Here is a 14,061-nt window from a genome sequence, read left to right on the forward strand (position 1 = left end):
GCTATGACATATCCTATATCACCACATATTGCATAACACAGCACAAAGAATGCACCAAGAGTTCCGTTGCTGTAGAGGTCTTGTGGTGACTGACTTATGCTCCACCCTTTGTCCCACTGTATAGCATCATTACATGCCACACTTCTTTGTCAGACCATGGCCCTAATCCACTATAAAGGCCATGCAAGCACATTACTCAGCTTCACTTTTTTAAAACACATTGCATGTGCGTGCACACAACAAATCTGGATACATGCTGGGATCCAATTGTTTCAAGCGCTGTAGTTCTCATCTTAAATACCTGGCAGCCAGTGCCCAATAGTTGGACTCAGTGCATTTAGGCACCCATAAAATGGACTTTGTGCAGATTTTTGCTTTCGATGGGAGCTAAGGACACGTGAAACAATTCAACTACCCCCAAAGAAGTACTGCAGACAAGCGAATGCCATACACAGATACATCAACAGAAACTGTTGCCATCATAGTTGGAATTATTGCACAGGTGCCACACCACGAAATGCCTTTTCATATATGAAAAATGAGAGTAACCCATTTCTTCACTGGAAACAAAAAAAAATGGGGGTTACCACTGCTTCGTGCACTGACCCTTTCATTTTCATAGTTTGCCATTTATACTCACAAGTCGATTCTGTCACTTTCATCTGCAGTTGGGGTGTGCATTATTAGAAGTTAGACAGTGTCTAGATAGGCAGGCAATAGGTCTACCCCAAAGGTCAACATGCAATAGGGTCAAAATGTCAACATGGAAAAGGTATCTGCATGAAAAAGGTGGAAATGAGTTTTTCACATTTTTTGGGGTGTCAATGTTGACAACTGTGGCCAGGGATCACCAATTAGTGTAACGCTACACTATTATTTTCTCCCTCTATGCCAACACGGATGGTGAAATAAGGGCAAACTAGTTTAGAAAAAATAAGTTTCAGGTGGAGCTTAAACCTCAAACAAGCAACAATGATAAAATAAATATTCAATTTATTTTCAGCAGCATGAGAAAATGAAAACATCATACATATCACCTCAATAAAAGTTTACAGAAATGATGATAAAACATATAGACAGTCACTGATGAGAAATATGCAACTTTCATCAGTGCAATAACATTAATTGGGTTGTGGTATGAGGCACCGACAGTCGGGATCCCGACAGTCATTATCCCGACTGCCTGGTCTCAGACAGCGTGGCCAGCGCAACAAAGCCCCTTGCGGGCTCGCTGCGCTCGCCACGCTGCGGGCACGGTGGCGAGCTATGCTCACCACCTATTCTATTCTCCCTCTATGGGGGTCGTGGACCCCCACGAGGGAAAATAGCCGACGGCCGTCAGGAACCCGGCCGTCAGTGTATTAACAGTCGGGATCCCGACGTCGGGTTAATGACTGTCGGGATCCCGACTGTCGGGACCCCGTCCGGCAGCCCATTAATTGCACTGGACCAAAACTTACAGATGGAGCGCCTCTCATTCAGCATCAGGAATTGCCAGTCACTCGGGGATGGGAAGCAGGAATCCTGCCCGTCTCCACTTAAGGGAGACTGGCAGGGTTGGGGGTGTGCGGCCAGCAACTGGGGAGCAGCGGTGGAGAGCTCTGTCGGAAGGGGACGCAGCTTCTGGCGGGGCTGGCACAGCCACTGTAGCCCGGGCCCACTGACCGGTGGCCCCAAGAGGAATGGAGAGGTAACATCAGTCTTTGCCCTACAGAACCCAGCCATTGGTACATTAAAGCAATTTTCAGCTGGTCATGTGCACAATTCCTACTGCACCAGACGAAATACAGGTAAAGACAGGAATTAGGGTGAAATACTGACTGAGTTATCAACTTTTATATCCAGCACCCAGAGGAATATATTTGTTGATTTCCCCATTACCACCCTATACAAAAAATCCATAGGTGTTGGACTCCTACTACTAAATGTATAGAAGTCCAGTGCAATTAATGTTATTGTATTGATGAAAGTTGCATATTTCTTATCAATGACTGTCTATATGTTTTATCATCATATCTGTAAACTTGTATTGTTATTTTGATACCCCCAGGGAGGTGAAATGTAGGTTAGTCTTTTTCATTCCATCCTGCTGAAAATAAATTGAATATTTATTTTATTATTGTTGCTTGCTTGTGGTTTAAGCGCCACCTGAAACTTTTTTGTCTATATACTGGAGGCTGGCATTCCACTATTCGGGTGGCTGCTGACTCACAAACAATCCTGACCTTTCCACACTTAAGCACTGCTGACAAACAACCCCAGTAAAAAAAAAAAAAAAAACACATGAAAAATTAATTGTCAAACTTTTCATGTGTGTAACTTTTTTCAGGTCAACATTTTGACCCTGTCAACCTACTGCATGCCAATTTTTTGACTCAGTATCTTTTGGGGTAGACATATGGACTATCTAGAAACTGTAGATATATTAACTGGAATCATGGTAGCTGTAAAAGTCCTGCCTATATATATTGCTAAATAGATTTAAATACACCAAATTCCTGACTAAATATGGCCCTTTCTTCCATGGACCACAGTACAGTCTAGGACTAATGAAATCAATGATGTTTTTTTTTCAAAAATAAAAAATCTAATACAAAAATAACACTCATCGATATACATCACAGAAAAGAAACCCTGGCAATTAAGAGAAATACAGAATATTTAGTAAAAACAAAAATCTCCTCTTACCCAGTAAAAGTCAAGTACACAGACACATACAGTAACGGTCTCTCACCTTTCTTGGGTTGTGAGATTTTGCTGCTTTAAGTAACCAAGCAAATCCTTAATTACCCATCCAACTATCTTCTTGGGGTCAACTTTAGTCACTCTGACAACCGTTTCAAAATATTCTTGTAGTCCGTCCTCATTCTACAATAAAGAAACTATTATTCAAAAACATAAAATTTATATTTCTGAGAAGTTTATGACAAAGTTGGCACCTGACTATAGCTTGCTAAATCCATTCCTACTTCTACGGGTCATAAAGTAATGCAACGTTCCGCAAATGCTCCAGAAAGGACACATCTGTATTGTTCAAAATGAGCGACATTACAAATATAAATAGATCTCATAAACCATGCCATCTTTCTGTGCCATAAAATACAACAAACCCCACAATCCCCAATTGCTTTTTATCTGCAGGCATACTGCACTACATTGGATGCGTGACAAGGGAGTACACTCTGACATGTTATACAGGGGCAGATGTACAAAACAATGGAGAGTACTAATGTAGGGAGAGAAAAAGTACCAACCAATCAGCTCCTAAGTGTTTTTCAAGCACAACCTGTTATATTGCAGCACTGGGAGCCAATGGCTAGTACTTAATCTCTCAAGGTTTACCACATCTGCCCCATAATCCAGTGAAGTGTGGTAAGGTCGATGCTTGGTGAGGGACTGGCTGGTATTAGTGCTGATGTTTGGCCAATAATGTTTTTTTTTTAATAATACAAAGATTATATTTATTAAGTTTTAAATAAATTCCTTGTATTATTCTAATCATTTTTATAAATTCAAAACTATGGATTGTACTGGAATATGAAAGGTGAGGAGCTGCTTTGGCCGGCAGCACGTCACTACTATAGTCATATAAAATAGCACCTTCAGCACACATTTTAGCTTCCATGGTTGATTTAAAAACTATCTTCAGTAGATATCTAGGACACTAAGATGGTGCTCTATATATAAATGGAAACTCTTGCTTTCCTCTGACACACAAATGCGGTAGACTGAATAATATTCTCAGTAAACGATCTTGCATGAGGATTCAGCATTCTAAAGAGCACCAAATGTGTGTGACGTTACTGTTGATCATCACATGGTAATTATTCAGCATCCTGTTTTACATGAGCAAGTAACTTCTGTATGTTGGAAAATAATGATTCCTACATTTTCCCCTTTTCGTCAGTCCCCTGCAAAGGTGTTTTCATCATGTGATTTTCAAATAATAAAAAAAATACCTCCCACCCCCACAGCGTATGGCTACCCCACCATGTGCTATTCCTGTAATATGTACCTCATCAAATTGCACACACTGCCAGCGGTATCCTATGCAGTGTACCCCAGATGGTGGCCTCAGATGGTTCCTTTGTGGGCAAGATGTGTTTCACGTGGATGTTTCCGTGCATGGGTACTAGTACACAAGCATCTGCTTTCCCATACCTGCATAGTGCACCCAACATGGCTGCCTTATATGGTACTCTTGTGGAAGGGGTGAAAAATACATGGACCTGACTGTCTAGTTGGGACCAAATTAAACACTGAAATCACCTATTTTGTGAAATACTTTCTAGGAGTAACCTATGTTACCCAGGGTAATCCTACGCAGTGCGCCCAAGATGGCTGCCTCACCTGGTACCCTGTTAGGGTAGAATACACAACTTGTGGAAGCTATTATCCAAAATGTCTACACCAATCCCGCATTTTGCTTACTGTGCTCTCAAGGTTTTCTCTTATGTCTTACTTATCTATTTCTGTACTACCTAAACCCTCTGTGCATTATTTTGATGTCTGTAAAGCCCCGTGAGTCCTGTTGGAGAAATTGCACTATATAAATAAAATGTACTTAGTTCATATATAAAGTTTTTTTTTAATTATTATAAAAAATGAGGTTTTCACTTTTTTTTCTGTCTATGTCGACATGGACACCTTATCATTGTAACCGCATCCCCTTGCATGGCTCACTATGCTTGCCATACTTTAGGCACACTATTATAATCTAACTATATGCCCACTTGGAGGTGTAAAGTATGAACAAGCCGGTATAAAAAAAAAAAAAATTAAAAACAGAAAAACTATTGTCGCCCTTTTTTCTATGTCTACCTTTTTATTGTGTCTGCTTTTGACCATGTCTGCATAATGCATGTCAACCTTTTGATTGTCAATCTAATAACTGGATACCTTCTTTCACAGCAACTGTGACAGTGCATGCTGGGATGTGTAGTTCCCTAGCAGCTAGACTATCACAAATCGCCCTCCCCTGAAATAATCTGTGCTACTCTCTCTCACAACTGAATACTAGTTGTGATCCAAGTCAAAACAACCTGAGCCAGAGTAAAGCTTCATTGTGAGGTGACACTTGTACAGTCATCTTTGTTCATCTCAAATATTTCAATGTGCCTCCCACTACTAAGACAGACTGATAACTACAAGGGGAAAATCAATTCAGGACATCACAGGAATTTGCCATTATAGATAAGAATCTCTTCTAGGCAAAACAATACACTGCACAAGACAGTTGGTTCAAAGTCTATCTATGTGAATTCTGTGCTTTGATGTAAATACCCCCACTGTACTTTTCATACTCTTTATCACAATACACCGGTGTCCTGGAACAGCTTGTACTGAGGGATTAATAACTTTTCCTCAATGATGCGGAATATAATAGGTGTGTGAATAAACTGACAAATGCTTTCCATTTCCACTTGCTAGGTAAGGGAACTGTCTCACTGAGCTACCTGAAAACATTAACTTACAAGACAAGAAAAGGAGAAATGATTAATAGTTACACACCGCACATTCAGCTGCTCACCCTTCATGTTTAAGAGAGTACAGTTTATAAAACTGGAGTCAAAGGACAGATTCCTGTACATGGACAAATGATTTATGTGCAACACACATATGTGATAAGGTAGAGGAAAGTTAAGGCCCAAACACACTCTGTGACTTTGAGCTGAAAGCTGCCCAGTGTGTACAGGGCAGCGATTAGCAGTGAGCGCTCATGCACGCTCCCGCCTCATCACAGGCCCGGCCGCTCATCTGCTATATTACCAGCAGATGAGTGACATGGTGACCGGCTTTCCATAGCTATGGAGAGTTGTCCACCCCAGGGAAAATTGCCAAAACGGGCAAAAAAGCCCAGCGATTTTCCTCAACATCTCTCACCATACATACTGGGCCAAATCGCCCAGTGTGTATGGACCTTTACCTCCGCTGTTCTAATGGAGGTGGTGGCAATATTATATCTATGTATCGGAACCTACTGTATGGCGTTTTTCTCAAACTCCAACAGTATCAGTGATAGTGTGCTCAATAAAACCAAATGCAGCGTAACACTGTATGTAGTGAGTGACAGCCCACATATACTCACACACATTAGAATCAAGGGTACTTGTGTACTAGCACGGCGCCCCGATAATTAGTCACCCGATTTTTTAATCGCATCGCATGCCATGCACCCGATGGCATGCGATTTTAACGCATATACGATATTAAATTGTATAAGCACCCTAATGGGTGCTTACAATGCTTAAATGCACCCCCACGCCACCCCCCCCCCCCAGTATAAACGTGAACCCGAAGCGTGGCGAGCGCAGCGAGCCCGCGAGGGGCGGCGGTAGGCGTCCTACGACCTTTTCATACCCCCACTATCCACATCGGCGTGGAGTTGATTTTATAAAGTGTGGCGAGCGGACGCGGATACCTGTGGCCATCCCCACCACTGAAAACTTCTGAGTGCGGCACGGAAGAAGCCGTGCGGGGTTTCGCCGCCCGGCAGGAGCCGGAGCGTGTAAAAGGAGCATGTATCCGTATGGTGATTTTCTCCTTATTGTTCACACTTGGGCAAATAACTTTTGGGAATGCCAGAAGCGTTACACACTTATGTTCTTTTGTATGTCTTCATACTCCAATATGACAGAGCTGCCAATAACCTAAAATAGTATGTTCTGCTCAGTGAGGTAGCGCTTCGGACAGGGGCAGTGGCCGTTATAATTAACAATGTTGTCCATGGGTCCCGATATTGCATGTACACAATGAACGATATCGGCTGCCGATATCGTTCAGTGATTTCCCGGGACCTGCAGAACTGGAGAGACCAAGTGAAGAGGTTGAGGACAGGAGGAAGTTAGGGAGCAGGACACGGAAGTGCTAGGGGAACGGGTATAGAGCATCAAAATAATAATGTGTGGGTAGGAGTACAGCTATACAGTGCACTATATGTTTTAATTAAACGTGTATGAGTATTGACGCATGTTTTGTGTATAGGAACAGTATTATGATCTGATCCTAGTTTTACATGTTCCTTTACGTTCCATATAAACTGTACACATGGCAAGCACAAGCCTATGGACTACACTGACACACAAGCCTACACACAGCTGCTGAAACCTGTGGAAGCGGTCATTGTGCAGTCTGGGAATAGGATACACAGTCTTCCATACACTGCTTGATCAATACTGGAATCACCCGGCAGAAAGTATGAATAAAAGGAACAATTTCCTTGCCAACAATTATGTAATACCCCGTTCTCACTGCAGGCAAATTCCCGGGTCTAGCATGTCGACGTGGAAATTAGCCTTTTAACACAGGTTTTTTTGCAGTGTGAACGGGTCTCATACCCGGATCTCATACACGGGTAAAACCCTTCTTTTTACCCGTTTGAGATCTGGGTATGCAGACACGGGTTGACCTGTTCTCACTGCATAAAAACCTGTGATTAAAGGCAAATTAACGGGTAGAACTCCTTCACCCGGGAATTTGCCTTGCAGTGAGAACAGGGGGCCGTCCCTGCAGTCCCCAGCATTTTAATGCCGGGTAAAAGCCGTGTATTTCTCATTCGCAGTGAGAACGCGGTATAAGCATTACTTTGCCTCGGTGACAAATCCGTAATCCTTAAGTTTGTTTTCTCAGGTATTAAATAAAAGGCAGGAATGTTTTGTACCGGAAACTGAATACAGAAGACACCTTAAGCAGTCAAATATAAATAATATCTCTCTCATCTGTTACAAAGTTTAGATGTAAATCAGACACAAAAACGATGTATTCCAAAGATGTATTTTACATTTTCTATTGGAGGATCAAGAAGATTGCCGCAGAAGATTTAGCAGTATGCCAGGTTGTTAATATGAAGTTTCATATCTACAGGATGTCGCAGTTGTCCCTGCACTTGTAAAATACAGAACATTTTAGCAATGGAAATAAATCACATATTAAACTTTGTTATACAAGAACTATACCCAAAAGTATTGCATTGCCGGTGTGCCTAACAGCCAAAGGGCTGCAGTATTAGCCAAGCAAATCACATCAACCCACTGCTTCATCAGTGTTATGGATTGCATAGGAAATCTGTTTTGTTGTTTAAAAACTGGATTTAGATTTTGTAAAATGAATGTACGTGGTATAAACTGCTGCCTGAAGACAAAGCAAAACAGGTTTCCGATAAACAGTATTACATAAAACAAACATTTCAGGTCATTATGTCCTGTGGTTCCCATCCAAATTCTGGGTATCTTAGCCAGTTCTATTATAAAAGAGTTTTTTGGTCCTGATTCAAGTTGGCTCGCCAGGCAGCCCCACCCCCTCGATTCCGAATCCCTTCGCTAGTAGTGTTTGCTAACACATCCCCTCGCATGCGGACGCTAGCAGGAGAAATCATTTGATGGTCACTCACACCATCGAATGATTTCTCCTACCTTTGGTAATAAAAGTCAGTCTAAACTGACTTTTATTACATCTGCTATCTGCGGAAGAAGGGGCAGGCACTGAAGTCATGTGACAACAGCCACCCACCCCACGCAGGCAGCGACCGCCTGGCGTTTTCATGGGGCCATCAATAAAACTCTGGGTGTTCCCCTGCAGCTGCCCCCTGCCCTCCCATTAGTGTGTGAGCATGATACTCGCCAAAAGGTGTTCACACAGGGTGTCTGCACATGCGCATACGCGGAGACCCCCCCATTAGACACAAGGCCGAATTCCGACCCGGAAGAATGGACCTGAATCGGGGAGATAATCAGAGGCAATGTAATCTGTTCATAGGTGCACAATACCTGTGCCCATTAATAGTGACATGGTTCTCCCCCTTAGCTGCTATAGCAGGGCTGGGCAACACCGGCCCTCCAGATGTTAATGAACTACACATCCCAGGATGCTTTGCATTAGTTTTGCTATGTGGCCATGCTGAAACTGATGCAAGGCATGCTGGGATGTGTAGTAAATCAACATCTGGAGGGCCGGTGTTGCCCAGCCCTGTGCTATAGGGTCTTCTACTCTTCTGGGAAGTATTTCCAATAGATTTTGGAACATTTCTGCTGAGATTCACAACTATTCAGCCATGTATGACATGATATTTTTGGCTTAAGATGGACATACACTATACAATTATCTGGCAGACCAACTGCCCAATCTGGCAGGTTGTAATGAAAATCTGCCACTGTATGGGAGCAGATGACAATTAACCATTTGCTCCCAAACACTGGAATACAAATGAACAGTTGTTCAAACACCAATTTGTTTGCTCATTATCTAGTTTTTGTGATCGAATAGTCAATTGTCATTTGCTCCCAAACATTGCCAGATTTTCAATACAACCAGCCAGATTGGACAGATGGTCTGCCAGATTAAGTAACTGTATAGTGTAGGTTTAGCCTTTTCCACATCAATCTGGCTGCTTTGTGTAATGTTAAAGAAAGGTAATTACATATATGAATGTTATATCTATTTATTTTTTTATGATACTTGTGGATAATCACAACTTTTAACCTAAAAAAATGACTGTTGTAAAATTTTAGACAATTTTTTTTTGAATCTTGGATGTTTTCGGACGTCTTTCCACCATGCAGATTAGACATTTTAAAAAGTTGACACTTGAATTTTGCCAAACCACTTGTTTTGTGTCAGACATTAAATAGCTTTTGTTGAATTGGTCGATATTTTATCTTTCTTTCTTTTAACAGTCGGAAAAAGAGATTGAATTTGTCCCTATAATGGATATCTGTTCTCCCCACATTTTAATTACGTATGAACCCCTCTGAATTAATTATACACTTTAGGCTGTTCACTTTATCGCAGATAACAAGAGCTTTAGTCTCATTCTCAAGTCTTCCATTGTTAGAAAATATATATAAATATCACAGATTCACATCTCTCTGTCTGGACCACAAGGGAATTAAAACAATGTAAAAAAATTAATTAGTGCTACCAATGACTAATACAGTACATCAGGTCTACTGAACTGGGCTTTTTGCAGGATGCACAGTACCCAATACAGTATGTGACATAACTGTGAATGAACCTCTTCCGGACCTTTCTAGCATGCCTCAATAGTTTCGGAGTCTTCTCCTCAAACTTTAATTGACAGCAGGTTGTCATAGAAACAGGCAAAGTATGAGGGTGTGTGGGCCACTTTGCTAGTTACTGTACACTGTTATTTCCTGCCTGACATTAAGTTCTACAATATCCATTTATGCCATACTGCAACTTCTGTATAACACATGAAATAATTACATTGGATACATTGCTAAATCGAACAGGTTGCTGAAAGACGGGCATGATTTTTAACTTTTTCCCTGTTTACATTTCTTATGCTAGAACTGAAGTTTCAGTACACAGATTGGCTCTATTTGATGTTGCTCATTCATAAAATGAATAACAATTATTAGTATCGGTATGATCCATGACATTTTCGAGGGTCGAAGGAGCCGTACAATTGCAAAGGCTGCCTGCAGCCATGGCCTCTTTCAGACAGTATTCCATGTGATCTGACCATAATCATGGAATACTGCGGAGAAGGTCCCACCCAAAATTTGGGGAGAGACAGTTACTAGAGACAGAGGGGCGCAGGCAGATGCAAATAGCAGTGTTGGGACTGCAACCTGATGAAACAATGCCTGGCAATGAGCAGGTAGTGTTGCAATTGTAAGGGGCATGACGCATTATATTTTGTGTGGGGCACAATATGGTGCAACTATTGTGTTGGTATAAGTACAGTATGTCCTTCATACCCCTGTCCACCTTTTTCTTTTCTTTATAAAAAAAATGATATTTTTACACTGACTGAGGGGGAGGGATGCCTTTTTGTGTTTGCGCTGGGAGCAAATTGTCTGGAAGTAGCACTATCAAGATCTCCCATAAAACCCTATTGGTAAAACAAATGCAATGTGTGCCAGTCAGTTTGCTACAAGGCAGCACCCTTTATTAATAATAATAAAATACATCAGTGATAAAGCTGCCCAAAGCACGAAAACGCGTCAATAGCTACCCCAATCTCCATCAGTGAAAAAGCTTGAACCACACTCGCTACCTATGCATTGGACCATTACCCACTTCCAGAACACACTGCAAAATCTTGCCTTCTATCTAACCACCATGTAATTGAGAGGACTCTCCCGCATACGTCTGGACTTTCAAACTCTCCTTCATTGGTTTGGTCATTGGTACTTATACTGTGACATACTTACTGTGACTCAGGAACTTTGCTCCACCTTGGTCCCACCAGTGACTATCAGAACAAGCCTAGCCACCCTTCTTGCTGTCGTGGTAAAAATGTATATCACCTCTGCCATTGTAATATGTGAATCAGCATGTGGTTGATTTTACAAATTGTTATTTTTTATTCCTTTTATTCATTAAATAAGCATATTTGTACTGACAATCCCACTTAGTGGTCATTTTTACGGTTTAACTACAGTATTTTGGAGCGCTGTTTTCTTTGTACATTGTTGTACAGATGTGTCCCCATACACCTATCCTCAGATTGTGCCAAATAGCCCAGTTTAGGGTGCCAATCTAGCCATGACACATTCATCCTGAGTACATAATGAGGCTCTCTCTTATCTGGAATTCTAAATACAGAAATATTCAGAATACGAAAGTTTTACCAAACCCAATCTGCAAGTTGCGTCCAAGAATTGTGGGTCTGTGAAAACACAGAGAGCTTGGTACAGCCTGTGGCAGAGCCACCCACCACCTCACACAGGTAAAGTATGCAATGGGGGTGACAGGCAAGCAGCACTGTTGCAAGGAGCCACAACAGCTACTGGGGCCGAAATCCAAGACCTCCGTAAAGAGGAGACAGCACTGTAGCTGGCAGAGACAAGCGGACCAAATAACCAATAAGCGTGTAAACCCCCTGGCAACAAGCATGTATGTCCCCTCGGCAATGAGCATGTACCCTACCTCCTGGCAACAAGCATATTACTCCCCTCTGGCAATGAGCAAGCAACAAGCATATAGCACCCCTGGCAACGTGCACATACAGTAACTCCCCAGAACAGCCTGCATGTAGCCCCCCCCCCGCTTTCAGAAAACATGAAACCCCACCCTGGCAACGAGCATGTAACCTCCAGTTTGTTTGGCATAAAGTGTAATGGGCATTACAGTTTGTATGGCATAATGTGCAATGGGCATAGCAGTTTGTGTGGCATGATGTGCATTGGGCATAATGGTTTGTGTGGCATGATGTGCAATGAGCATAATGGTTTGTGTGGCATGATGTGCAATGAGCATAATGGTTTGTGTGGCATGATGTGCAATGAGCATAATGGTTCGTGTGGCATGATGTGCAATGAGCATAATGGTTCGTGTGGCATGATGTGCAATGGGCATAATGGTTTGTGTGGCATATTAAGGAATAAAGGGAATTATGGTGCATTGCATAATGTGGTGTGTTGCCTCATGAGTGTAAGGGGCATTACTATAAGGAACAATGGCTAAGGAGGAAGTGGGGGTTCAGAAACAATAGAAAGAAGAAAAAGGTACACGGTTCGCTGTGCAATAGATCGATACATTAAAATGAAGTTAAATACAATTTAAATGAAATAAAATTCTGTAGTGCCAATTTAGGTCTAAAACAGTGGTTCCCAACCCTGGTCCTCAAGTACCCCCAACAGTGCACGTTTTCCAGGTCTCCAAACAGAATCACAAGTGACATAACTAGCTCCACCTGTGGAGCTTTTAAAATGTGTCTGAATAATAAGTGCACCTGCTGGGTGACCTGGAAAACATGCACTGTTGGGGGTACTTGAGGACCATGGTTGGGAACCACGGGTCTAAAATATAGTAGCATTTAGTAAAGACATATAGAAACTAAGACATAACCTGACATGAATAAAAAATCTGCAATGTGACAGATGGAAATGATGGGTCTAAGGCAGTCAATACTGTACCATATTTGTAAAGTCCTGTATAAAGTGGGTCCGTTCCTATGGTGCCTCTTTGATGGTAAAATAGAGCTGGTGCCAACTTGCTGCAGCCCCAGCTCTATTTTATGTCTTTATTAAATGCTACTATATTTTAGACCTAAATTGGCACTACTGAATTTAATTTAAATTGTATTTAACTTCATTTTAATTTATTGATATTTTGCACAGCGCAGTGTGCCCTTTTCTTCTTTCCAGCATTTTATAAGGGGTTGACTACCCCTTACCCACACTGCAGCTTGATAAAAGGAATCTCATACTCTCTTGAGCACCCATAACCTGTTGATAACTTGTTTCTTCTTTCGTTCAGAAACAATACCCTTGCTCCAGGCAAAATGGAGGAGACACATGCTGGGGAAGTAGGATTAGAGATTACACTTCTTTCTATTGTACAAATTCAGCTCAGTTTTCAGCCACATTTTCCAGAATCCAGAGAGTAATAGCCTGCTCTCTCTTCATAGCAATGCAATGTAAATAGAATGTCTGCATACACTGATCCTCAAATAGTCGTTTAATGCTTCACAAACTTTGTGACTTAGCCTCGCCAAAACATCAATCTTACATACTTGGCACAGTAAAAGAGATGTTTGATCCAAGAGACCTGCACCATGCACAGTTATGCAGTTTCAATGAAATTGTGACAAAAAAATAATCCAAGCAGCTAGTACATTATGGGCCTGATTCTGGGTTCAGGTGGGGTCGACATTTTTTTACACTGTTGTTAAATATAACGCAGTCTTGACTGACCTAAGTTTTCGTGGGAACACCCAGAAACCGCTGGGCATCCCTATGTAAATGCCCCCTGCCCACCTCAATCGCTCCCCCCCTCCCCAATGCAGTCGCCTGGGGACTATGGAAGTCACCAAAGGCATCCCCACAGCAGCCCTGCACATACGCATGGCACAAACATCGGCCCCCAGTGTGCATACACCAGGGACTGAGCAGATCAGAATCACCTCTATATTCCAACATGCAAAACTGAAGAAAAAGTAGCAAAACCAAGGTGAAGTAAACTGCACAGGAAGGTGTATGAGAACATATCTGGGTACTTATGTAGTAACTGGGCTGCCGATTTTGAAATCGGGTCCATCGCATCGCATCGCACCCGACCATATCGCATGCGATGCGATGCGATGCGATGGACCCG

At 42.1% G+C, this 14,061-nt stretch overlaps 1 protein-coding gene across 1 annotated transcript in view; it reads right to left on the bottom strand.

Moving 5' to 3' along the window:
* The window catches only part of GATB (glutamyl-tRNA amidotransferase subunit B), a 103,668-nt gene that overhangs the window by 12,427 nt on the left and 77,180 nt on the right, over positions 1-14,061 (bottom strand). The window contains exon 10 of the mRNA XM_083171604.1: positions 2,735-2,868. Coding sequence (XP_083027730.1) covers positions 2,735-2,868 — 134 coding nt within the window. The remainder of the gene's footprint in view (positions 1-2,734; positions 2,869-14,061) is intronic.

Source organism: Crinia signifera, chromosome 1 (assembly GCF_055691185.1).
Source record: "Crinia signifera chromosome 1, ASM5569118v1, whole genome shotgun sequence".
Classification (NCBI taxonomy): domain Eukaryota; kingdom Metazoa; phylum Chordata; class Amphibia; order Anura; family Myobatrachidae; genus Crinia; species Crinia signifera.